The sequence below is a fragment of the Mustela nivalis genome, assembly GCF_964662115.1.
Source record: "Mustela nivalis genome assembly, chromosome: 3".
NCBI lineage: Eukaryota > Metazoa > Chordata > Mammalia > Carnivora > Mustelidae > Mustela > Mustela nivalis.
The window spans coordinates 149,700,328-149,727,361 of NC_139022.1; the positions used below are offsets into that span (position 1 = coordinate 149,700,328).

The 27,034-nt window shown below is 37.2% G+C and overlaps 1 protein-coding gene across 1 annotated transcript in view; it reads left to right on the forward strand.

Moving 5' to 3' along the window:
* C9 (complement C9) overlaps window positions 1-26,187 on the forward strand; it is a 48,579-nt gene extending 22,392 nt beyond the window's left edge. The window contains exons 6-11 of the mRNA XM_082723441.1: window positions 7,787-8,059; window positions 12,039-12,279; window positions 14,180-14,305; window positions 16,258-16,436; window positions 24,763-24,988; window positions 26,103-26,187. Of these exons, the coding sequence (XP_082579567.1) occupies window positions 7,787-8,059; window positions 12,039-12,279; window positions 14,180-14,305; window positions 16,258-16,436; window positions 24,763-24,987 (1,044 nt within the window). The 3' untranslated portion in view covers window position 24,988; window positions 26,103-26,187. The remainder of the gene's footprint in view (window positions 1-7,786; window positions 8,060-12,038; window positions 12,280-14,179; window positions 14,306-16,257; window positions 16,437-24,762; window positions 24,989-26,102) is intronic.
* The last annotated feature ends 847 nt before the right edge of the window (window positions 26,188-27,034 follow it).

Here is a 27,034-nt window from a genome sequence, read left to right on the forward strand (position 1 = left end):
GAACGTGTACTGCTTGGAGAAAATCATAACAACAAAAGAACTGGTGGCATTTTAGCTTCAACCGAAGCCTCCACACAGTTCAGAAGGTCCACACTCTTCCCCCAAGGCTGCACTACCCCGCCCCCTGTTCCCACAGTGGTGGTTTAAAATTTCCAGCAATCCCCTCAAGTTCCTCATCTGACCATTCTGACCTTGAGCTCAATAGATGGAGTTAGCTTCAACTTGACAGAGAATACTCAAGCCTAGTCAAGAATTTTCTAGTTTTTCCTTCAAAGTTATCCTTGTGTACAAACTTACTTCTCACTCAGTCTACACTTAATATCTTTCTTTTCTGTCTCAGTAGAGACTGTGTCTTTCTATATGCTGGATTCCATGCCAGGTATCTTGCTTATTATCCATTTAAGCCTTCTATCAATGCTTCTCTCTCGCATCTCCCCCCCTGCTCTTAATATATAAAAATAAATACTTCAAGATTCTCACTAAAAGAAACACAAACACAAGAAGGAAACATCCATCTCCACATACTCTTCTTATCTATATTTGCTGTGTCAATTCACTAACTATATTAGTTCACTAGGGCCGCCATAACAAAGTATCACAGACTGGATGGTTCAAACAACAGAAATGTATTTGAGAGGCTAGAAATCTGAGATCAGGTTTCTTCTGAGGCCTCTCTCCTTGGCTTATAAATGCCATTTTTCCTGTATCTCCACAGCCTCTTCCTTCTGCTCTGAGTTATAACCTCTCTTTTTAGAAAGGCACCAGTCGTGTTGGGTTAGAGTTCATTTTAATGACCTCATTTTAATTTAATTAACTCTTTCATGATTGTATCTCCAAATATAATCACATTCTGAGGTACATGGACTTCAGACTTACATACATGAATTTGAGAGGAACACAGTACAGCCCACAACACCAAATCTCTATTACCTTTTGCCAAAGTCCATCTTGAAGTTTCTTTTGAGTTCCCTTTACTTAGGACATCCTAAGACCTATAGGTCTCACCAGAGTTCCTACTCTGCCTTGTTTCACAAGTCTCTGTCTACATATTCTCTTTGGGTTGAGTTCATTCCCTTCTGTGGCTTCAGTTTTCACCTCTAACCTGACGGTTTATGAATTCTCTATTTCCAGCCCATGTGTCCCTCTGAGCTGGATACCTATATAGCTAATTGTATCAGGCATCACACAGTTAACATACTCAAAGCTGATATCCATTCTTCCACCCAGTTCCCTGACTCTTCCTCTTGAATTCTTCACTTAAATGGTTACAATGAAACAATGAAATGATATCTTCCTAATCACTAAATTCAAAATATGGGAATCATCCTAATGACTTCCTCTATAGACACATCTCCCTTGAAGCCTACAATACCTAATCAATCTCCAAGTTCCATTATTTTGTAATGTATCCTAAATATGTCTCCTCTTCTCCATTTCCACTGCCATAGCCAGAGCTTTATGCATCTCTCATTTCTCAGCGAAACAGCTATGAGAGTCGTCTTATCAGCTTCAGACTTCTAATTTTGCTCAGTTTCAATTCATTCCACACACATCAGTATGAAGATAAATGATTATCTTGATCTTATCACTTTGCTACTTAAATTTAGTGAGCGTTTCCCTGTAGCCAGCAGGATAATAGTCAATCTCTGTGGTAGGGAGAAAAAGGTCATTCTTGACCTGGTTTTTGATTACTACTCCCCCATCAGCTTTCTCTTCCGAGTTCTCTGTTTTAGTTAGATGCCCCACCTGCAAATTAATGTAACAGCCTCTGTTTTCCTTTCTGTTCTAGCATTTATTTTGCTATATCATATATATTCTAAGTCAAGTTTCTAGTTCTTTTATTTACTGTGGAATCCTAAGAAATTAACATGGTAAATTCTTTGCTTAAAAAAATGATTACTGAGGGGTGCCTGGATGGCTCAATGTGTTAACGTCTCTGCCTTCGGCTCAGGTCATGATCCCAGGGTCCTGGGATCGAGCACCGCATCGGGCTCTCTGCTCGGCAGGGAGCCTGCCTCCCTTCCTCTCTCTCTGCCTGCCTCTCTGCCTACTTGTGATCTCTGTCTGCCAAATAAATGAATAAAATCTTTTAAAAAATGATTACTGAATTAATAAATAAGTGCATGCAGTATATTAGCGATCTTTACTTTTTAAAAGATTTATTTATTTATTAATTTTAGAGAGTGAGGGGGGAGCGAGTCTGGGGGGATAGGGACAGAGAAAAAGGGAGAGAGAGAATCCCAAGCAGACTCCTGGCTGACTGTGGAGCCCTATACCGGGTTCAGTCTCATGACCCCAAGAACATGACCCTAGCTGAAATCAGGAGTCAGCTTCTCAACCGACTGTGCCATCCAGGCTCCCCAACAATCTTTTTTGAAAAGCTAATGTTCCTAAAAAAGGCAAGAGCCCATAATCAAGTAAACGTAATTGTAACTGCCATAAAAGTTGACAACAAAATGGAAAACAGAGACTTAATTAACATTCCAACTGTACTTTCTACTGCCATGTGAGTTCATTTAGAAGCCCCAGCAGAGTATAGATCAGGTTTATTATGTACCTGCTGGTTTGTTTATTGTATATTGATGTTTCCAAGGAACAATAAGCCCAGTCTTGTAAAAACTGCTATATTGAAAGGAACTATGGTCTATGATAAACTAATATGAATTCAAGTTTGGAGTCACAGGTAGAAATCAAATAATGAAGGTGCTCTTATGCCATATTAAGTACTTTGGACATGATCCTGAGCATGAGAAGGGAGCCCCTGAGGACAGCAACATGGTCAAAGTTCATTTTAAATCTTTGTGTTTTGGGGATATGATTTCAGAAAGACCAAAGAGGTAATGACAGAAGGAGGCTATTTCATGGTCCAAGAAGGAAATGAAGAAAGACTAAACTCTACTATAGTAGTAGAGACTGAAAGGAAGAAATGAAATCCAGCATTTTTTTTATTAGGGCATATTTAAGAACAAAGAGGTCACTAATGAATTGGTGACAGTGTACATTATGGTCAATTGACAGGTTCTAAATGAAAACTGTCTGGGTTTAAATTCTGCTAAACTCGTCCACTTATCCATGCGACATTAGGCAACTTATTTATCTTCCAAAATCTCAGTTTCTTATCATACAGTGGGGTGGCAATAATACATATTTCATAAGATTTTGAAAAGGTTAAATGTGTTAATAAGTGCAAAGTGCTTAGAACAACATCTAGCCATAGTAAAGGATACTCATCATGGATGTAAAGTATGGAGACGGAAAGTCAAAGACACTCCCATTGGAAGCTAGACCATCAAAAAAAGATCTTGGAAGTCAGGGAGGGAGGAATCTTCCAAAAGAAGTGTCAAAGTCAAGTCCAAGAAGAAGACAGTGATTTGAATTTTGGTAATTTTGAATGCAAAGGTCTATGTGACATCTAGATGAAGTATGTTATGCAAAAAGTATGTTATATAGATGTATGGGGAGAAAGAAGGATCTGAAATGGAGGCAGTTTAAGAAGCATCAGCATATGGATGACCATTAAAATCTTGAGAATCCTTGAGATCATCAAGGAAGTGTACAATGAGAGAGAAAAGAACATCAGGAATGAAACCTAGAGCACATTAACATTTCAGATACAAACACAGAAAATGATCTCTTGAAGATAATGGAGAAGAACCATATTTGTTACCTATTACTAAATTTCAAATTACCCCAAAATTTAGTAGCTAAAATGTTGGGAGTGTGTGGGTGGCTTCTCTCTGTACCATGGCTGAGGGTGGCTAATGAGATGGCAGTCAATCTACTCTTTCCAGGTTCCTTCTCTCAATTAGTGAGACATGTCTTTAATAATCATAATAAATAATGCATGTTTTTATTATCTATCTGTACAAAGTCTTAGTTACATCTCTAACAGTTTTCCCTTTTTACCTTCTATTTCCAGTTGTTCTCCCACCTTCTTCTTTTCAATTTGAACTCTGAAATATTTATTGGTTATATTCTATCTCTTCCACTCCCAGTTCCAGAAATAATGTTTCTTTCTTTTCAAGAAGCATCAGTTGCATAAACCTTTAAAAAGGACAGGTTGAGCTGACCCCTATAATATGCAAGCCCTTTTATCCGTCTCTCAAATTTCATCTTCTCCATGTCTGCTTATTTGGGTTTTCATAAAGAAATTTGCTTCTATTCTTGCATCATTGGCCTCTCTTCAAAGATTTTTTGCTCTTTCTTCATGATGATTCCCGGTATTGGTCCATCTCTGACTGTCTGTCATGGAACTGAGCCCTCTTTTTGGACTGACACCATCTTCTCTGTTTCAGGCTCTACTCACTTCTGTCATCCTAACAGAGTCAGACAGGACCGTTCAACAGCTTCCTGACAGATACCCTGACCAATGTTCTCTTACACCTGCCAACAATTCTCCACATTGCTAAACTGATCTCTGCCAAGGCCTCTTTCTTCTTAGCCATGTTGGGAATAAGTGCAGGTGCTTACAAATTAAACCACCCTTATCCTGCAGCCAATTAGCACACAGGAAGCTAAGAAGAGCTTGGCCTTCCAGGAGAGTCAAGGAGTACTTTTCTGGTGACATTTTGTTCAGCTCTGTCCCTTTCCAGCCTTGAAGATTGAGTAGAATTGTCTTCAGTGGCTCCTATTAGAGTGGGCAGTTAGGTTCTAACAGGATACCTGGAAGTTAGCAACGAAGAAGTCATGGCCCACTCAGGAAGTTCAGGGGGCTACCCTGCTGCACTCCACAAGAAGCCAGAGCAAACCAGACAGGCCCAAGATGGCAGGTGCCATGACAGGAAACCCCTGACAAAATTAGGAAGAAAAAGTACAAATCCCTGCTTCCCAACCCAATAAACATTCTACCCTCTAGTTAACAGCTCTCAATAAAAGATAGAAACCCAAGTGTGCAAACCTCTCACTCAAGCTCACCTTGCTCTCCTATCTTGAGAGTGTACTTTTCACTTTAATAAACTTTCCCACTTACGATGCTCATCCACTGTGCTGAGTGTCTGTTCTCGAGTTCTTTTCTGAGTCATGACCAAGAACCATCAGGGACTCATTCCGGATGGGCTGGTCGAGGCCCTAGAGCCCAGAGTCTCACCAGTTCACCCAGCAACACTTCCACTATCCTCAGATCTCAAAGCAACAGAAATACTATTCATTTTTCAAGGCCAAGTTCAAGGCAGTCTTTTCCATGAATCTGTTATTTTACTAGCCAGAATTTGTCAAGCCCTCTTTGGCAGGGTAGCGTAAGAATTAACAGCTAAGCCCTAGAGTAAGACTTTCTGGGTTTCAACGCTAGCTGTACGAGCTTGGACAAATTTCCTAACCTGTTTTCTTATTGGTAAAATGGGGATAATTACAGAAATTATATTAAAGGTAAGAAATTAAATGTCTTATTCTATGTAAACCACTTTTAACAGCCCCTAGCATAGAGTAAGCTCTCAGTAAATATTAGTTATTATTGTTAGCTATATTAAAGTTTATAAATTTTTGTTAGCATCTACTATAGGCCAGACACTTTACTAAGTGATAAGGCTATAGTGGTGTGTGGATAAGAAAGACATGTTCCCTGACTTTTTGGAGCTTACCATCAGAAAGCCTATTAAATAAGCAATCATAAAAGAAAAGGTTTTTCATTTTGTTTTATTGTTAAAAATTTATTTATTGTTTGAGAAAGAGAGAGCATGCAGGGGGTAGGGGCAAAGGGAGAGAGAATCTCAAGCTGACTGCACACTGAGTGGGGAGCTCAATATGGGGCTCAATCTCAGGACTGTTGAATCATGACCTAAACCAAAACCAAGAGCTGGGCACTTAACTAACTGCATCACTAGGCACCCTGCATTTTTTTTTTTAAGAGGCATGAGAGTTTATAGAAAATGGATTTCATAGTCTATGGGGTTACAAAAGAACCCTTCAACCCTGAAAAAGTGATTTAAGCTAAGACTTGAAATTGGAGTAGGAATTAACCAGATCAAGCCATATAGTGTGTATATGTGAGAGAATGTGTTGTGTTTGGTTCTTGGGGGTTGGGGTAGGAGGGAGAGGCAGATGTCAGAGAACATTCCGGAAAGTAAAAGCAGCATAAAAGAGCTCTTTTATGGTGGGAAGAAGCACAGGCTCTGAAAATTTAAAAAAATGTGTCTAAAGGGTTGGAATACAGTCAGGGAGAGGTTAGCTTGGAATAAGTCTAGTTTAGACTTGATCTTAAAGGCAGTGGGAAGACTGAAAGATTTTAAACAGGGAAGTGATGTGGGTTAGGTTACTCAACCCTTTACATTGAGCACTTTTCCCAGCATGCCTGACTTTAATGAAAATTATATACATTTTAGTCCTTCCCATTAGAGGGGAACTTTAGCTTCCCTGTCTGAGTCCATGCAGGCCAGTATAACAAAATACCAGAAACAGGGTAGCTAACAAAAAAAAAAAAAAAAACAACAACAACAAAAAAAAAAACACCACACAGAAATTTATTTCTCACAATTTTGAAGATGAGAACATCAGAAGTTCTTGAAGTCAGAGATTAGAGTGCTTGTCTGGTTGAGTTAGGGCCCTCTTTTGGGCTACTTGCATCCTCATACAGTGGAAGGGCTAACAGAGCTCTGTGGGGTCACTTTTATGACAGCACTAACCTCATTCATGAAGCCTCCTCCCAAAGTTCCCCCTCTGCCCAACCATCACCATGAGCATTAGTATTTTAACATATGGATTTTGTGGAGGGACATAAACATTCAGACCATAGCATTCCCTGTGCAGAACTGTCCCCCAGTGTACACTACGAATCCAATCTGTGCCACTGACTGAAGAGATAGGTCGCTCCTTCTCTGGCAAAAGTTACAACATATTGCAGAGGACCTCTGGAAAGAGTTTAACCACTGAAATTGACAAACCTCCCACTGATACCTGACAATTATCAAGTTGACAAAGAATTCTTTAACTGAAAGTTTCCATTTTTAACTAGGTTGTTTAGTTTGGGTATTTTTTTGTTTGTATGTTTTGTTTTGTTTTGGTTTGTTTCCATGCAAAAATGAAAGTGTTAAAAAAAAAAAACAGTCAAAAAGTCTGAATATCACAAAAGATTATGCAAGGAAATATAAACCTGCTCCCATTCCAGATTTCCCTTTCACAGTTACCCTTCTCAAGGGCAAACTCTTAGCTTTGTCGATTTTTCCAGTAATTCAGGGTACACGTAAAAACCTTTCTTAACTTGCTTGCTTTCCTGTTCTTTCTTTTTTTTAAATTTTTTTTTGTTTTTTTAAATTATTTATGTGTGTATTTATGTACTAAGGGACAAGAGAGTGTAAAGGTTGAGAGTGCAGAGCTCAAGTCTTAACCTTTCTGCTTAAATTAATTAACGTGTAAAATATTCAAAGCTGTGCTAGCCTTCAGTCAGGGTTGGCTTTATCATTTCTTTCTTCCTTTCTTTTTTTACACAAATGGTAACATATTGTACATCTGTTAGGCAAATTGCTCTTTAATTATTAACAGATTAACATTTGAAAGCTTGCTCTGTTCTAAGTCTTTCATATATATTATCTCACTGCATTATCTCATAACAGTCTTTGGGCTGTGTGTGGTATTTCTTTTTCATAGACTAGGAATCAGACCCACAATGAGATTCCTGTGTCCTGTCCTCAGAGTCATGGAGTCCCTATCAGAGCTCAGTGATATCACTTGGGTATTTCACTCTTAACTCCCTTGCTCAAATACCCTTCAAATAATTGCTTTTTCTTTCATCTGTGTCTGTTTGGGGTGGTTTTTTGTATGTTGTTTTTAACAGCAATTCATCATTCTCTTTCAGACCAAAGCCGATAAAAATTTCAGAACTGAAAGTTACGAAGAACAGATAGAGGTATTCAAAACCGTTGTCCAAGAGACGACATCAAATATTAATGCAGAAGTAACTTTAAAATTCACACCCACTGAAGCAATTGAAAAGTATAAAAGTACGCCTGAAGAAGGAAAGTCTTCTCGCAAAAATTTCTTCCATCCTACAGAAGGTGGTGGCAAATTTGGACTCACATATTCCAAAAATGAGAGTTACCAGAGCTTACTCTCACGTTCTTCTAAAACGGTAAGACCAAAGCTTAAAACAAAGAATATAATGGGATATTTATCAAAGTAACCAAACCCCCTGTTTTAAGTTTAAATGTTTGGAGCAAATAGAGTTCACTGAAGAGAGAGGAAAAAAAATACTCAACAAATCTCCAAATGTGTGGCTAGGAGTTCAGGAAGAAGAATGCTAACTGCAGAAGAGGCCCATGGGATCTCTTGTAATATAAGGGGGTAAGATGTTTGGTGGTGATGAACAGAAGAACAAGCATATTAAAAATTCGGAGCATGCTTTTGGACTGAGACTGTGGTAATGGACTGTTGAATTTATACCATCTTCAGAATGACAATGAAGAATCAGACTGAGGAATTTGGGTAATTCATCACAATGCCTTACACTGATAACTATTTACTTACTGGGAAGCATCTCTAAAGTAATGAGGCCATGAAATTGTACACATTGCATATTACATTGGTCTGCTTACTTTGTAATTATACATTTAATTTAAGGCTTTGAAAATGTGTTTATCCTTTAATATTTAAGTCAGATTTAGAATTTTGTTTCATCGCCTTTGAAATACAGAAAACACTTTCTGTAATCAGTATGATGCTGATAAAACATTCATTTTTCCTTTTCTGATAATACAGTCACATGTTTAGATACCCTCTCCTCTTTTAAAAATAATAATAATTCACTTTTAGTACTTAAGTTGTGCCTAATCATACAATTGTTTTGAATGGCTCTCTACCTAGTCTCTATGTTAATATGCATACCCATCCATATTATGCAGCTGGAAAATCCTTTAAATCATACAACAAATATTTAATGTGGCTTTCTTATGTGGCCAGGCACTGTTTCAAGGGCTTAGAATACATTTGTGAACCAACCTAAAAAAGATTCCTGTTCTCATGGAGCTGAAAGTTCAGCAGGGAGAGATAGACAAAATAAACCTAATAGCAAAAAAGCAAGATATATAGTATTTAGAAAGTGATAAGTGCTATGGAATAACACAAGGGAAAGCAAGAGTGCTAGGCAAGGGCAATACTAAAAAGAAAGTTCAGGGTAGACTTCATTAAAAAAATGAAATCTGAGCAAAGATTTGAAGGAGGAGAAATAGCCAAATAGTCATAGTTGGGATGATGTACCTGGCAGAAGGAGCTGTTAGAGACAAGTCTCTAAGGTGGGAACATATCGGCCATTGGGCCAAAGTGAACCAGAAGACAATGAGTTAGAAAGTTTACACTGAACCAGATCATGAATGGCCTCACAGCCTGTTCTGAGTTTAGCTTTTTCTCTGAATGACATGGGAGATCGGTAGAATTTTTGACTAGAAGACTGACATATGTTAGTATATTTTAAACGGGAAGAAATTACAAGAGTGAAGAGCAAAATTAAAAAGGTTTGTTGAAAGCTATTGCAGGAAACCAGCTGTGTGCAGATGGATAGAACAGGTAAAGGGTCAAGCACGAGTCAAAGATTTGGGGCCTACGCAACTGGAAGGCTGGAAATTGCTACCAACTGAGATGGAGAACACTTTAGGTAGAGCAGGTTGAAAGAAGAAAAACAATAGTTCAATTTTAGATTAAGTTTGAGATGCCTATTCGACATTCACTTGGAGATGTGAAGTAGGAAGTTGGTGTTATAAGTCTGGAATTTGGCAAAATGATTTGGGATTGAGCTGTAAGTTTGGGAGTTGTTCAAATGTAGGGAATGTTCACAGTCTTAGGGTTTGGTGGGATCACTAAGAGTTAATGTAAATAGAAAAGGGAACATCCAAGACTTAACTCAAGGAATTTCAACAGAAAGAGAAAAGGTCTAGCAAAAGAGGAAGAACCGGCAGAGGACAGCAAGAAGTGACAATAACGCCCTAGAACCTCACTACTCAAAGTGTGGTCCATGGATCAGTATCATTGGGAAGTTAGAACCTCAGCCTCTAACACAGACCTACTGAATCAGAATTGCATTTTATGGGTAGATTCTATGGGTGATCTGTCTACACTTCATAATGTGAGAAGAAATGCCCTAGAAGATAAGAAAATAAACCCTATCAAAGAGAAAGGAGTAATGAACTGTTTCAAATGTGTTAATATGTCAAAGAAGAAGGACTAAGAAGTAACCACTGCTGGCTTTATCATTGTGAAGGTCATTGGTGACTTTGACAAGAGAAGTTTTGCTGAAGTAGTAAGCAGAACTGTATGACTGAATTAGATTTTAGAGGAATTGAAAATAGCCAATATGGAAAATTCTTTAAAAGGAATTTCACTTCTAATGAAGACAAAGAAATTTGTAGCAAATGATTAGACAAGTGAGGCCAAGAGATTTTGTTTTTATTATCTAAGAAGGAAGAAACAACTTTATGTTTGGATGGAAATGATCTAAGGCCTACCTCTGAAATAAGTTGAGCCAAAGAACATTAACATCTGTCTTACAGTTATACCTCCTAATTCAACAATGAAAAGGTATCCAAATATGTTTTGTGCACCTTTGAGACTACAATGAGAATTATTTTGCAGGTCATCAGAAGGTGAATTCATATACTTATTATGTATGGAGTAAGTTTCTTTAAGATTATTGTTGAAGACTAAGTCACTGACCATCACCTAAAGTCATACAGTGTGAACAGTTGTGCTTCTAAAACACAGGAAGTTTGGTGTGATGTTCATATACACCAAGATATACTTCAAAAAATAGTAAAATGTTTTAAACTTCTATGCAATAAACATGTGTTAACTGCGACTATAGCAGGAGAAACTTACATTGTAGTTTAGTTTTGACTGGGACAGTATGGGATGTTGAAACATGTAGTTCTTTGTCACTGCCTCAGTTTTCTCCTGGAAATTGAAGCCATCTTCCCTAGGAATGCGTAACTATTCACTTGGTTAGTTTGCATGTCTTAAAAGTGTTGTCTATCCTATCTTTGTTATCAAAAATTGTAAAGATGTAGTAGAAGGAGCAGGGAGACCTGAGACCTAGGTTTGTGGTACTAATCACTGCCACAGACTATTTTTGTGATTTGGGGCAAATAACTTGATACCTTTGGATCAGAATTTTCCTTTTTTTTTTTTTTTTTTTTTTTTTTTAAATTGGGCTGCATATAGGATGTTTACCTTTCCTTCCATTGTCAACATTTTATAATCAACTTAATGAGGTATAACTTACAAGTGATAAAATGCAAGTAGCAAATATTTTAAGCCTGTAGTTCCATGAGCTTTGACTTTTGTATCCACTTGTGTAATCACTTCATCAAAGAAGATGTAGAACATTTTCACCTCAAGAAAATTCCCTCATGCCCTCTTCAGTCAATTCCCTACTGCTTGAGAAGCAACCATTCTTCAGATTTCTCTGACCATAGCTTAATTTCACCTGGTCTAGAACTTTATATAAATGAAATCAGACAGTACAAACTCTTTTGTGTCTCTTTTCATTCAGCATAATATTTTGGGGATGTATTTATGTTGTTGCGTGTATTGGTAGTTTGTTCCTTTGTATTGCTAACTAGTATTCCTTTTTGTGAACATACCACAAATTATTGATCAATTCTTTTATTTCTGGACATTTAAGTGATTTCTAGTTTTAAGCTCTTCTGACTAATATTGCTCCTAAAGTCTTATGTAGATCTTTTTGTGGACTATTTTGTCACTGATCTTAGGTAACTAAGAAGTGGAATTGCTGATGACAGGGTAGATGTGTGTTTACTTTTATAAGAAATTGCCAAGCAGTTCTCCACACCAATCAGGCTGTTTGTACATTCCCACCAGCAGTGCTTAAGAGTTCCAGTTGTTGCCCATTTTCATCAACAGTGCAAACTAATCGCATTTTGAGTTTGCCACCCTACTGGGTTAAAGTGGTCATCTACGGTCACTGCTAAAACGTTTATTGCCTGGTTCTAAAGTTTTAAATTTTGTGAGTTTTTGTGATTTTTTTTATTTTTGTGACTTTTAAATTTGAAAGAGTGGTGATGAAACTCATATATTTTTTTTCCTTCTGTTCTACAACCAAGGAAAAAATGTTTCTGCTTGTGAAAGGAGAAATTCAACTGGGGAGATTTGTGATGAGAAGTCGGGATGTCGTTCTGACACAAACTTTCTTGGATGATTTAAAAGCTCTGCCAAGTACCTACGCAAAGGGGGAATATTTTGCATTTTTGGAAACCTATGGAACCCACTACAGTAGCTCTGGGTCTTTAGGAGGATTCTATGAACTAATATATGTTTTGGATAAAGCATCCATGAAACAGAAAGGTATACTTGGAAATAGAGTTCTAACTTCTAATGCTGTTTTAACCAATCATTATTCCTTTTGCTAATCTCTCTCAATGGCTAAAGGCTTTAAAATAAACTCCTATAACCTGCTTCTTTGAGAGAATGCTCTCCCTTCCCTTGGTCATCCAAAACCCTATCAGACAATAAATTGACTTGGTCATATTAAACAAGATGACTTGGTCATGCACTATTGAGAAATGAACAAAATTATACTGTAATTTAATATCAGCTGGGGATACTGCTTTTAGTGAAATTCTACTTAAAATGTGAAAAAAGTACAAGAGACATAATTTTTTTTCAAGAGACATAATTTATATAATCTATTTCTTAATCAATAAACCAGTTCAATTATATGCATGAAAATCATCTTCCAAAGGGTTCTTCAATATTGGAAGTAAAATAATGTTCTAAATTTCTTTTAGGGAGGAGGAAGAAAGTAATGTTAAGATTATATACATATAGGGTCTTAAAGCAAGGGTAGAAAATCAGTTTACTTCATCTTACGACAAGTCTAATCACAAGGTGGTAGTTGAATTGGGTCCATGTTAGGTGGATTCCTGACCACACTTGAAACGTGGGAAGAAGGCTATGGTTGGCCATCAGTGTCTACCACATATACAGGAATGGTCTATGTACTACATAGTTAACATACTGGCCTAATGGCTTCATTTAAGATTTTTAAGAATAAAGTAGATGCAAAGTGACTGTGTTAATAAGTTTTAATTATTTATTTTGTGAGTCATTACGTCTAGTTATAATATTCCTTATAAAGGAGATAAGTGCCAACATAGCTCCTTTCTCCACCCTCAGTTTTTTTCAGTGTGTCTCTTAGGGAGGGAAGTGTTGCCCAAAACCTTTTCCATGGTTCCTTCCCTGTAGCCTCTGTGTCACATGAAGAATGGGATATGGCTATGAGCTTAAAGTATGACATTGCCCACACAGTTGATAAGCGCTTTATAGATGGAACCAATATGGCCAGAACAAATTGTTCTTGATGCCTCAGTCTTGAGCAGAGAGAAACACAGACAGGGAGAGTGAATATGGGTTTATTTGGCTTATACTGCCCTACAGGGCTATATCCTGTGAGATAGAATAATGAAGTTTCATGAGTCTTGCCTGGTAGGCTATTTTAATAGATATCACATGGATGAGGGGGACAAGAGGATTATGTCTTGAGTAACTTGAAAATCAGAAGGGAAAGGCTCAGCAAGGATGATCAAAACACAAGGAATACTTCAAGATAAGAGTTGCTTTGGTGAAAAAGCTTCATGGGCTGAAATCTTTAATCTTGGATAACTCAGACCTAGCAACTTAAATTTACTTAGCATCTGGCCTTAATAGACAAGGATCATTAGGTCAGTTCTGGTAACTTTGAGAGGAAAGCCATGTTTCTTACTTCTTCATTGGAAATACCTGAGAACCAAGCCATGTCCTACCCCTAGATTTGGGCTGTCCAGACCCTGTCGGAACATTTTTCATGCTCTACAGCGGAGGGAGAGAATCTAAGCTTGTTGGGATCACTTAGGTATTTTCATCCCCATATTCAGAATCAAAGTCTTTATGCCTCTTAGGTTACAGTTGGAAATTTAGTATTCTGGATTTCTAGGGTGGTCTTCCATTTTTATCCACCCTCTCCCTTTCTCATGAGGAAAGCCACCTGACATTTCTCAAGCTCTCACTAGTTGTGGATACACAAAAAATATTTGTTGAATAAATGAATTCCTGAATGTTCCAGATCCCAACTTCTAAATTTAACCATGAAACCCTAGGTTTAATTTAACTTCTCCCTTTCCTTTTTCATACAAAATAGCAAAATCAGAATTTATTTGTGATGTTGATAGATATTATTTAATAATTTTCAACTAAATATATTAAACAGGTGTTGAACTAAGGGATGTAAAGAGATGCCTCGGATTTGATCTGGGTTTTTCTCTGAAAGCTGGAGTTGAACTCGAAGGAAATTTTAATAAAGATGGTTGTTCAAAGACGGGTGGAGGTAATAGTGGTAAGTATGACCTAAGTCACTACTAAAAAAAAAAAAAAAAAGGAGGATTTTTTTTTTTTGTCAATGAGATTGTCCGTGAGCACTGTGCTCTCACTGTAAACTCTCCTTATTGTCTATACTCTTTCTTTAAAAAAAGTTAAAGTGCTTCAAAATTATTTTATCTTTACAGTAGTTTCCAAACCATTATAAACACAAGCAACCCACAGACATGTATTCCATTGCATTGTGCAAGTCACACAACACGCAGCTCTGGGAAAGGCCTTTCCTCGGTGGTCATTGTAGATATACATATTTATCATGACAATGGTAGAGGGCCAATGATAGAAAAATGTCTCTAGGAAAGATCTCCTTTCTTCCCCCTTATTTTAACAAAGCTTCAAATGGGCTAGTGGCAGGACCTTGTGTGACCTTTAAGGAAGGAGAAGACCAAAACCATTCCCCTAACTCAGCCTTCCCCCTGACTCAAAACCACCAATCCACCTTCATCCAATAAGTCAAAAGGTACAAACTTCCAGTTATGAGGTAAATAAATTCTGGGGATACAATGTACAACATGATGACTTGAGTTAATAGTATCATGTGATATGTTTGAAAGTCGCTAAGCATGTAGATACTAAAAGTTTTCATTCCACAAAAAAATAAATTTTTTGTAAACTCTATGAGGTGATGAATGTTAACTAATCTTATTGTGATAATCATTTTGCAATATATATATATGTGTCAAGTCATTATGCTGTATACCTTAAACTTTTACAGTGTCAGTAGAGTTCAATAAAACTGAGGGGCAATCTCAATCCATCCTTAACACTCAATCAGTGCATAACATTTTAAAAATATAAATATCGGGGCACCTGGGTGGTTCAGTGGATTAAAGCCTCTGCCTTCAGCTCAGGTCATGATCCCAGGGTTCTAGGATCGAGCCCCACATCGGGCTCTCTGCTCAGTGGCGAGCCTGCTTCCCCCCTCTCACTCTGACTGCCTCTCTGCCTACTTGTGATCTCTCTCTGTCAAATAAATAAATAAAATCTTTAAAAAATAAATAAATAAATAAATGAATAATAAAAATATAAATATCTTTGGTATAAATGTTGCTTGAATTGTTAATATTTAGCATATTTACAAGCATGTGGTAGTGCTGGAGTTCTCAATCTTTAATCTAATTTGAGAGCATTTTCAGACATACAAAGGGTTGAGGCTCACCTTTAAAGAATCAGATGATAGTGGGGAGGCAGAGAGAAGAAAGCCTGATACTTTAAAACATACCAGCCTCTAACATGTGGCCATTATTGGAAACCACTGATGAAATGCAAAGAAATCTGAACTTGCCATCAAATGTCCTAATTTCAATATTTGGCCCTTAAGCTAGTCTTGAGCTAGTCACTCCACCTGTCTGATCTGTTTTCTCATTTATAAAAATGAGGAAGTATAACTAAAAATATTTAAATTCCTTTCCAGTTTGAAAAATTTACAGTCCTGTAAGGTTCACAAATTTTGTTAAAAGTGGTTTAGTCTGGAGAGAGAGACTGAAGGAGAGAGAGTTAGGAATGTGAGGTAGAAAGAAATTTTTCTTTCCACCTGATTCTTTTTTACACTCTTTGATTTTTCATAATTTTAAAGTAGTTTAAAACAAACTTATATAAAATCTAATTAGGAAGGTAAGTCTGAAACCAAAAATGTAGAGTGTAGCCCAAAGTCATGTGTACTTCCTATGTGTGTTTGTGCATAAGTGATGACCTCGGAAACATCAATGTATCTCAACTGTCATATTGTTTTTATTTTTTTAAAGACAATTAAAGCCTCATAAAAATTGCTAGAGATTTGGGGTAAAAAAAAATTACATAAATAAAATTCAATAAATATACTAGACAATACTTTATGAAAGGGTTCTGTAAATGTTACTCAAATGTCGCAGGACTATAAATGCTTCATTTATATCCTCTTTTTCTTCTCAGGAAACATGAGCCGTGATGGCATCATCGATAACGTTATTTCACTCATAAGAGGAGGAACCCCAAAATACGCATATGAACTGAAAGAGAAGCTTCTCAAAGGAGCCAAGACGGTTGATGTAACTGACTTTGTAAATTGGGCCACTTCCTTAAGTGATGCTCCAGTGCTCGTAAACCAAAAAGTAAGGCATGTTTATTGTCAAATAGAAGACTTTTACATATTCTTATTAAATGTAACTGTGGGTTCAGATGAACAGTTAACTTCATCTGAAAGAGATGTGCGCATTCCAACACACTCCTATCTCTTCCCCAGAAAAAAGCAGGACAGAGAGGAGAGGTGTGACTCCAGGCATCACACCAACCCAGGCTGAGCTTGGGTCTCTACCTTCTAAATATGTAAACTTCTCTGACCTCTGCAACACTAAACCCTCCAGGGCTTTATGTTTGTTTTGAGGATTTAGTGGCATTGCTTGCATAGATCCCCTAGCACAGACTGGCACAAAATAGGTGTTCAAGAATTATTAGTTCCCATCCATCTGCCCCTGGTTATCCCTTGCTTTTAGGGGACTTCATTGCAGCACTTCCAACACAAGAGAATCATGAAGGGCCTTCACGAAAGGGAAGTTCATAAGGTCTCAGAAAATAAGACCAATGGTGAGAAGTTCTTGGGATCCAGAATTTCTTTCTTTTTTGTATCTTGATTATAGCCTTCTGATTATAAACCCACTAGTCCTTATTTCTTGGGGAACCAAATTGCATTATAATTGTAAAAATATAAATGCTAGTCTCATTTAGCCCCCTCACTCTCTCTCCAAACTTACTAAAAAAGGTATGTGTTTTCTTTTATCCCTTATTGGTTTCCTTGCTTCCTCTTGTAGCTTTCAATTTTCCCTGTAGGTTTCATCGTTTTCTCTAAGGTCAGATTTATCTTTGATGATCCTCGACTTTAGTTTGATTAACTTCAGTTACAGTCATGTTGGCATTTTGATAGGAATAGTTACTGGAAATTTTTGTTCCTTCATCCCATTTTACTGTCTTTAAAGAGTGAATGAAGCTACCAAAATTATTACATTTATGTAGAGGGAGAACTCAGAACTGGAAAATTATAATCTACTTTTCGCTTAAGGCGTAGAAATCTAGCCATTCATAGATGTGCTAACATATCAATGAAACTTCAAATACTTTGCCCCAAAAGGAGGACAAACAGGGAGAAAAAGTTGGCCAAAATAGCATGTCTATATATAAAGTTAAAGTCAGAAGGGACCCTTTTATTTTATTATGTTTAAGTCGCATTTAAATTCATTATTTTGAACTCAGGAAAAATAAATCTATGTCAGAAAATCTTAAATGGAAAAAAAAGAATTCATTTAGAAAGATGTTTATATCCACATACACACTTAACTGCCTTGTCTTCTCAACCCTACAAAGGAAGTTCAGCTGTCCTTGTAGGGATCCAAGATAGTTCTCTGAGAAGGCCTTAATCATCATCTGTCATAGTCTAGAGCCAATTTTTTAAAAATCTCAAGTAAATAAAACATCTGCTGAAGATTCACTACTAGATTTGCTATAACTATTCAAAGACCTTCATCAACTCTGTTTGGACAGTCCCACTGGCTGGATGCAAAATATAGTCTATCTTATTCTGAAGGCAAATATTGATCTCCAGATTTTTAGATTAGTGAGCATTCCATCTAAACTACTTGTTTAAGTTTCTTTCTTCATATACTAGAAGCCTGAACTTTTTATATGAATGTTCTACATAAGAAAATGATAGCTATAGTAAGTCACCAAGAAACTACTTTTAAACATGTATCTTCTTATAGATGAAGTGCAGAAAATAGTAAAATGCTATGTGTTTAATTGACATTGTATGGCTTTTAAATTCCTAAAGAGATATGATATATAATCTGGTTTGACCTTAAAACAGATTGCAAGTTATTTTGATTTTATAAATCTAGAAGAAATGTTTTTCTGGGTTAGAAGCTATTTCAAGGGGTAATTAAACAATCTGTAATCACTAATTAATTCTTTGTTACACTGAAGCATTCTCTTGTCTATGGATGACATGTTCAAACACCAGGGATGATCTTAATTTTAATATAGTTGACCCTTCTATTTAATTATTTAAAGAATTGGTGAAACCTCTCCCCACCTACCCTAAACTCCTACCTGGTTTGTGTTTGATCCTCTGAGCCAATTAAATCAATTATCTAGGTATTTATGTTACAAATAGCTTATCTTGAAGAAAACAGTAGGAAGTTATATTACTCTAAAGAATTTTATGAAGGTTTTCTAAGTAAAACAGTTATATACAACATAACACAACATAACATAATATACCATAATATATTTTTCCATGCTAAAGTAACTATGAAAAAACTAAAATAAAAAAATAAAGTAATTAAGGCCATGCTCTACTAAGTAGTACCTGTCACTTTGATTTTTGCTTCACTCATATGCTTCAGCAGACGCTAAACCGCTTCTTTGAGGAATGTGTTAACCCAGCCCAAGAACTTTTCCTCCGCCCTTCTTCATGTAGCGATAGGGCCTTGTCTTCAGTATTAACTTTTGTCAGAACTTCAACTTTCTTGGAAGTATATAAATTCAGTTTCCAGCTTCCCTGAATGTTAACACAATATTTCTTTTAGCTCAACGAAAAGCTGAACTTGGTTTCTTCTTCCTCTTCTCCTTCTCCTTTTTTTTAAAGATTTTATTTATTTGAGAGACAGGGATCACAAGTAGGCAGAGCAGCAGGCAGAGAGAGAGAGGGAAGCAGGCTCCCTGCTGAGCAGAGAGCCCAATGTGGGGCTTGACCCCAGAACCCTGGGATCATGACCTGATCTGAAGGCAGAGGCTTTAACCCACTGAGCCAACCAGGTGCCTCTGAACTGGGTTTCTTCTTAAGCTCACTGCTACAGACTAGTTATAAAAATGTCATCTGAAGAAATTACATTAATTAATGATGGCCAGAGAGATCTAAAGTGTATTATTTCCTCTAGAGCAAAGCAGCAGAGATCAGTACAGCTAGTGAATAGCAGGTTGGCTTCCTGTAAAACCCTGTCTTGGCATTATAAAAACCAAAGTTACATAACCCACTACTTTATTTACTAAAGGGATGTTACATAATACTACCGTCTCCTTTATGAGAACTCATGGGAGACACTATTCTTTAGTCTCAGTGTTAAGGATCATTTTGTTTCTCTTGGGAATCGTGTAAATACTTCTTATATACATGTGACTATTACATTCAGTTGTCTTACTCAATGCCCTAGAAAATTACCCAAATTTATGACCCAGCTCATGCCAATGGGTGGGTCCTCCTGGCATGAATTTTGTGTTGCTTTTGCCCTCATCTTGCCTTTTCCATCCTCCATTCTCCCTTTCTCATTTCCCTCAACCAAATTTACCCTTCAAATGCACTCACATGTCAAGCTACATTAAGCTCTTTCTGTGGCAACTTGAAGCATAATGAACTATTTACCTGCCACTTTTGTTATATTGTGCAACTCTTAGCAGTGATCCACTGATGTCTTTAAAGAGCTGTAGTACAAGTGCTCTGAGCTGTCACCATTACAGTTACAAAGATGTAGCGAAAATCATTCCGAACTCTCTTGTATAGGGATGAAAATAACACTCCTCTATCAACAAACTACATTTGGCACAAAGTTTAATTAGTTTGGAAGCCTGTGAGAAAATTCAATGTACTTCACATTAAATTATATTTCCATTAATTTGTATGTTGGCAAGTTTTGTGACAGATTACCTCCACTGAAAGTATCTACAAATGGTAGACAGAGTTAACTAGGATAGGAGAAAAATTAGAACTGTTTTCTTAATTAGTAGAGAGCTAAAGTTCATCAGAAAAATATGTGGCTCTTTAGGAACACTTCCCAAAGTCCATTTTTTTGTTGTTGTTGTTAAGATTTTATTTATTTATTTGACAGAGATCACAAGTAGGCAGAGAGGCAGGCAGAGAGAGAGGGGGGGAGGCAGGCTCCCCGCTGAGCAGAGAGCCTGATGTGGGGCTCAATCCCAGGATCCTAAGATCATGACCTGAGCTGAAGGCAGAGGCTTACCCCACTGAGCCACCCAGGAGGCCCCCAAAGTACATTTTAATTGTTCCTTGTCTTCTTATGGGACTTTTGCCTGCAGGGTTTGAGACTCCTCTCAGACAGTGATCACTGCATGACCTTCGTCTTTATCTCTTGGAACACTGCTCATGCATTTCATCCACATGTAGTTTCTCCATGACCCTCTATTCCTGTATCTTAGATTATCTGGCCTTGACTTTCCTTTGAAGGGTAAAACAAGATGAATTTCTTTTCCTAAAAACCAAAATAACTCTGCCACATGCTTATGTTGTTCATGCCAATGTGGCCACGTCGGTAAGAGGCTACTTTCTTCCAAATAAATAGAACATTGTTGAAGTCTAAGTCCCATATACTAACTCATAAAACAGAGTGTGCTGGTGAACATTTATGTGGACTGTGGAGGTTCTTGGTATATTTTGGATACAAACCTCTTCCCACTTTAAAGTATAATAAATGTTTTCTTTCACTTGAGGATTTTGACACTTTATGATACATTTTTATAGCAGACATTCTCTTGTGTACTTTTTATTTTGAAATAATTTTAGATTTACTGTAAAATTGCATAAATACTACAAACAGTAAAACTACAAAAATAGCACAGAGTTCACATACACCCTATAAACCAGAAGCCCTGAACATTAACAATTTACATAACCATCATACAATTGATCAAATCAGAAAAGTAACACTGTCTAACCTTATTTAAATTTCACCAGTTTTTTCCCCTAATATCCTTTTTCTTTTGATAAGATCCAATCAAAATCCTACATTGTAATCAGTTGTCATGTCCCCTTAGTTCCCTCCATCCTGGGACATTTTCTCAGACTTTTCTTATCTTTCATGACCTTGACATTTTTTTGACTTGACATGTTTTGATGAGTTTTGGTCACCTGTTATGTCAAAGTTCTCTCAATTTAGGCTTAGAGAAGATTAAGGTTATGCATTTTGGTGAGAATACCACAGAAGTGATTCTGTGTCCTTCTCAGTACATCATGTCAGGAATTATAGTGTAGATTTTGTGTATTTCTTTCCACTATAGTTAATGTTGTTGTGTCCTATTTAAATCTTTCTTTACTTCAAGGTCTTGAAGATACTCTTCTATATACTATCTTCCAGAAGCCTTATTGCTTTGTTTTTACTTTTGTTTCTACAGTCAATCTAGTTTTTTGTGTGTATGTGTGTGTGTGTGTGTGTGTGTGTGTGAGTGATACAAGTTTCAAGGTCATCTTTTAAAAAATCTATTATGAATATCTCATTGTCCTAGAAAAAATTTGTGTTATTGATCTTATCTGTTTCAATCAGATATCAGTCTACTTTCAAAGTACTATGGCTTTTTTACTGAGATGATTCAAAGATTTGGGACCCCTGGCTGGCTCAGTCAGTAGAGCATGCACATTTGATCTCAGAGTTGTGGGTTTGAACCCCATGTTGGGTGGAGAGATGATTTAAAAATAAAATCTTAAGAAAAAAAGATGATTTTAAGATGTACTCTATTTTTTGTTTTTTGGGTTTTGGGTTTTGGTGTGGGTTTTGTTTTGTTTTGTTTTAGCAATTTTACTCTGATATGCCTAGGTGTGAAAAGAAAAATTGTCACCTTGCTTCTCATTCCTGGGGTACCTTGTTGTCTTTCACAGGCTTGTTTCATTCTCAGCCATTAGCTCTTCAAATACTGCTTTTTTTTTTTTTAAGATTTTATTTATTTATTTGACAGAGAGAGATCACAAGTAGGCAGAGGCTCCCTGCTGAGCAGAGAGCCCGATGCGGGACTCAGTCCCAGGACCCTGAGATCATGACCTGAGCCGAAGGCAGCGACTTAACCCACTGAGCCACTCAGGCGCCCCAAATATTGCTTCTTAAATAGTTTCTCCTTCTGGGACTCAAACTATGTGGGTCTTTCACTTTCTCACTCTTGTCTTTTATGTTTCCTCTTTCTGTATTTCCTTGTCTTTTATCTCCTTATGCTTTGCTGTCAATATTTTCTTCTGAGCTATATTCCTTAAATATAAGTTCCTTAACTTTGCTTCGTTTGTATCACCGTTGCTATGTAACCAGTCCACTAACTGGAATATTATAATATCAACTTATAATAGTTTTGTTTTTTTTCAAATCCTCTATTTTAAAAAATAATTTCCAGTTTCCTGCTAAAATTGTTGATCTCTTCTTTTATTCCCCCTGCTCATGTAAAAGTCTGGTCACTTAACCATGGCAACCTCTCAGCTCTGCTTCTAGCTTCTGGTATTCCTACTGGTTCTATTTCATGTTGCCTTGTTCCCTTGTGTACCTAGTTATTTTTATTAGGGGTTGGATACTATACTTTAAAAGTTGTTCTATGAATAGCTTGAGGCCTGAGATGATTTTATTTGTTTCTGGGGTTACAGTGTTTCAAGATTATTGTGTTGTGTTTTTTTTTTTTTTTAATTTTTATTTTTGAAGTAGACTCCACACTCAGCATGGAGCCCAATGAGGGGCTTGAACTCACAACCCTGAGATCAAGACCTGAGCCGAGTTCGAGAGTCAGATGCTTAACCAAATAAGCAACCCAGGTGCCCTCAAGTTTATTCTAATGCAAACTAGACTGAAGTATTTTCCAGAGCTACCCCACTTCCAATTCCTTCTTACTTCTAGGGCTGTAGTCCTTTGGGTCTCAACAAAGCATGTCTTGTTTTCCTTTGCTGTTCCTGAATACCAACCTTCTTTCCTCAGCCCAGTAATTTGTGCTACTTTACCTCAGCCCCCCTACTGCCTATTCCCAAATTAGGAAATGTGTCAAGGGGACTGTGGCCCCAAAACACTAGGCTCACCTCACTGCATTTCCACCTCCTCCCAGATCTTATTCCAATAAGTAGTCTCATTAGTTCTCCAGGGCGATCAAGCAGATTTATACTTTTGGTTTATTTGTTCATCTTTTGTCATTGTCCTCAGAGGAAAAAAAAATCAGTTGACGTTTAATCCATCATTACTCCTATACAGGAATTTCTGGTATTTTTTTTTTAATCTCTTCTTTCTTGAGTCTTTGGATTCCAATTTCTTTTAAGTTTTGTGGCCTTCTGGAGCACCCAGGTGGCTCAGTGGGTTAGAGCCTCTGCCTTCATTCAGCTCAGGTCATGATCTCAGGGTCCTGGGATCGAGCTCCACATCAGGCTCTCTTCTCAGTGGGAGCCTGTTTCCCCCCCCCCCCCACTCTCTCTGCCTGCATCTCTGCCTACTTGTGATCTCTCTGTCAAATAAATTTTTAAAAAAAATTTTTGTGGCCTTCTGTTTCAAAGTGTTAGACCATGCAAGGGCCTCAATTCCCAATGATTTATTTACTCAAATAGCTCTTTAGAGTCATGCAATTGAATTTGCCTACGTAGACATATGATACACACTTCCAATATATGTTGTGGTCTCCCCCATAGAACTTCTGTATGATTGGAATATTCTTCTTTCTGGCCCAGAACCCTCAAACTCTCAAATCTCAGCTTAAGGGTCATTTTCTCGGAGAAGCCTTTCCAAGCTTCCCTACATCAGTGGTAACAATTGTGTATCTAACTCCAGGAATTTAAGTGTGCAGAATAAATCATTTTACTTCATTTTCTTTAAGTCTAATTAAATTTGACATTGAAATAGTCTCCCTGCAAAAATTTCTCAGTGAGTTCAGGCTTTTGGGTTGGGGGCGGGGTTGGGGCAGTAAAGAATTTGTCTTTAGGAGCTTTCTGTTCTTGGTCTTACACTGAAACCCTCCATGTCAGCAAGAGATAGCGAGCCCTTGACTACCTAGTAGAAGAGAAGAGGAACAGAAAAGACAGCAAAAACAATTCACAAATAGCATCAATACATGATCTTGTGAAACATTTAAATCTATGGTTGTGCATTTTTAAAACACATGTACCCATCCCATATAGCACCTACCATAGCTTCCATTTTAAGTTTATCGGTATGATCAGTTTAATATCCGTCTTCTCATTTCCACAGTGTGATCCCCATGATCATAGAAATCATGCCTAGTTTTGGTCACTACTATAGTCTTTTTTTTTTTTTTAAGATTCATTTATTTATTTTCGAGAAAGAGGGATGGGGGAGGGGCAGAAGGAGAGAGAGAATCTCAAACTGACTTCCCACTGAGCACAGAGCCCTCCCGGAGCCAAAACCAAGAGTCAGAGGCTCAACCACCTGAGCCAACCAGGTGCTGCAGTCTGTATGATTATTTTACTGTCAGTCTTCTTACCTCCATGATGCAATCTCCATGATCACAGAGATTATGCCTAGCTTTGGTCACTACTATGACTAACATGATATCTGCCAATACCAGTCATTAAATAAGCCTCTGTTGAATTAACGAATTGATAAAAAAAAAAAAAACTAATTCAGTGAATGGGATTGCACAAGCCCCATCAGTAGAAAAAACCCTAAAATTAAATGGTTTGCTATCTTGTAGCTATCTCCCATACATAATCTGGTTCCAGTACACATAAAAGATGCACATCTAAAGAAACAAAATTTGGAACGTGCCATTGACGATTACATCAAGGAATTCAATGTGGCAAAATGTGACCCGTGCAAAAATGGAGGTACGGTGATTCTGCTGGATGGACAATGTCTGTGTTCCTGCCCCATCACATTTTCGGGGATTGCCTGTGAAATCAGTAAACGAGTAACTTAAGGTAAGAACAACTTATGATATATTATTAGAAACAAAACTGCTTTTTGAGGGTATTTAATTTGAAAATTAGCCTTGAGTTAATTTGTGAAAACATTCTAGATCATCCAGGTAAACAGAATATAAAAACTGAGTGAATAATGAAAATGGACAAATCAGACTTTATATGTCACTGAGCATGCAATTTTATATCTTCTACCTCTGCATTTAAACAGAACTATGAATAAAAATTTTTTAATTGTAATGAACGACCCCTGAACAATGTGAGTTTGAACCGCATGGTTCGAAATCTACTTCGATGTGGATTTTTTACACTACAATATTGTAAATGTAGTTTCTCTTCCTTAGGATTTTTTTAATAACATTTTCTTTTCTCTAGCTTACTTTTTTATAAGAATTACTATATAACACATATACCATTCAAAATGTGTTAATCAACTATATTATCAGTAAGGCTTCTAGGCAAGAGGAGGCTATTGGGGGGGAAATAGCAAGTTCTACACAGATTTTCAACTCTACAGGGGTCAGTGCTCCTCACCCCCACATTATCCAAGGGTCAACAGTAATTTTTTTAAGCAAGTAAGCAAAATTCCTAATCTCTCTAAATTTTTTTATATTTTCCAGAGAATGTTTTCTTCACGTATTCTTATAAATACCCTTGAATAAGACCTATGTCTTTTGGGTTCACTTTTTCAGATTACAGGAAACAGGGATAATCCAGCTGTCACCACAATTTTGGTGGCTGTTTATGAAGATCTATCATTTATCATTGTTAAAGATACAAAAGTCTCTCAAGATGTCCAGAAACTATTGTAGCAACCTAATTACCTTATTGTTTTTTTTTAAAGGTTTTATTTATTTATTTGACAGAGAGAGAGAGAGACCACAAGCAGGCAGAGAGAGAGGGGGATGCAGATTCCCCGCTGGGCAGAGAGTCTGACATGGGGCTCGATCCCAGGAACCTGAGATCATGACCCGAGCCGAAGACAGTGGCTTAACCCACTGAGCCACCCAAGCACCCCCCTTATTGTTAATATTGTAATGACACTAACACTATTGTGACTCAGTTTATCACTTCCTTTATCCCCTCTGCTTCTACCACTTGTATCCTTTCTCAGTGCCTCCTGCATTCACAATTCCCTAAGACTAAAGGGGATGTCATGGTGTACGGCCCAGATCTCCCTTCAGGATCAAGTACCCTATTTCAGTTCTCAACGGAAATCACCCTGCGACAAAGAACCAGCCACACCCAAGGTTGTGCTCCCAGCCTGAGGGAGGCTCATTATCTGCTAACTGGTCAGTGTGGTCGGCATTTGATGGGCCAGCCCTCTTGCCTCAATGAAGACAACTCAGAAGTGCCATCCAGTTTCAGAGCTCCCCATGTGATTTGCCGAACCCTCTGTTGCAAGAGCATCACAATTAAATTTCCCCTTATTCCTAATTTTGCTTTCCACATTCCTCATATATTTTTTTCCCCCAAGAACCCACACTAATAAATATGCTGCATACAAACTCAGATTCTCAGAGTCTATTTCCAAGGGAATACTATCTGCTACAGAATCTGATTGGATCAATTGAGCATTACTCCATTATCTAATACATAGTGTTTCTAAAGCAGAATGAGTTTCTAATGATAGCATAAACTCCTGGACTTCCTTATGTCTGTTCTATATATAGTGGACATTTGCCAAGATGCTGATTTTTATTCTAAATGGATATGGCCACAGTAGCAGGGCCAATTACCTAAAACGTGATTTTTATGTGTTTGCTTCAATTAAAAACAAAAACTAGACAGAAGATGCTTGGGACCCATGGACTCACAGTAAGATAACACATATAAGACTAATGAAGGACTTGAATTTGGAGAAAGCATTCAAAACTATTTGGTATTATTATCATTGATGCTTATTTCTACATCTTTTTTATATGCAAGCAAATAAGAAAAAAACACATATATTTAGAGAGAGAGACTTAGAGAGATAGAGATATCCTTCCTTTCCCATTTTTGTTCTTTACCCAATGGTAGTAAATTATATATGTTGATCCATGT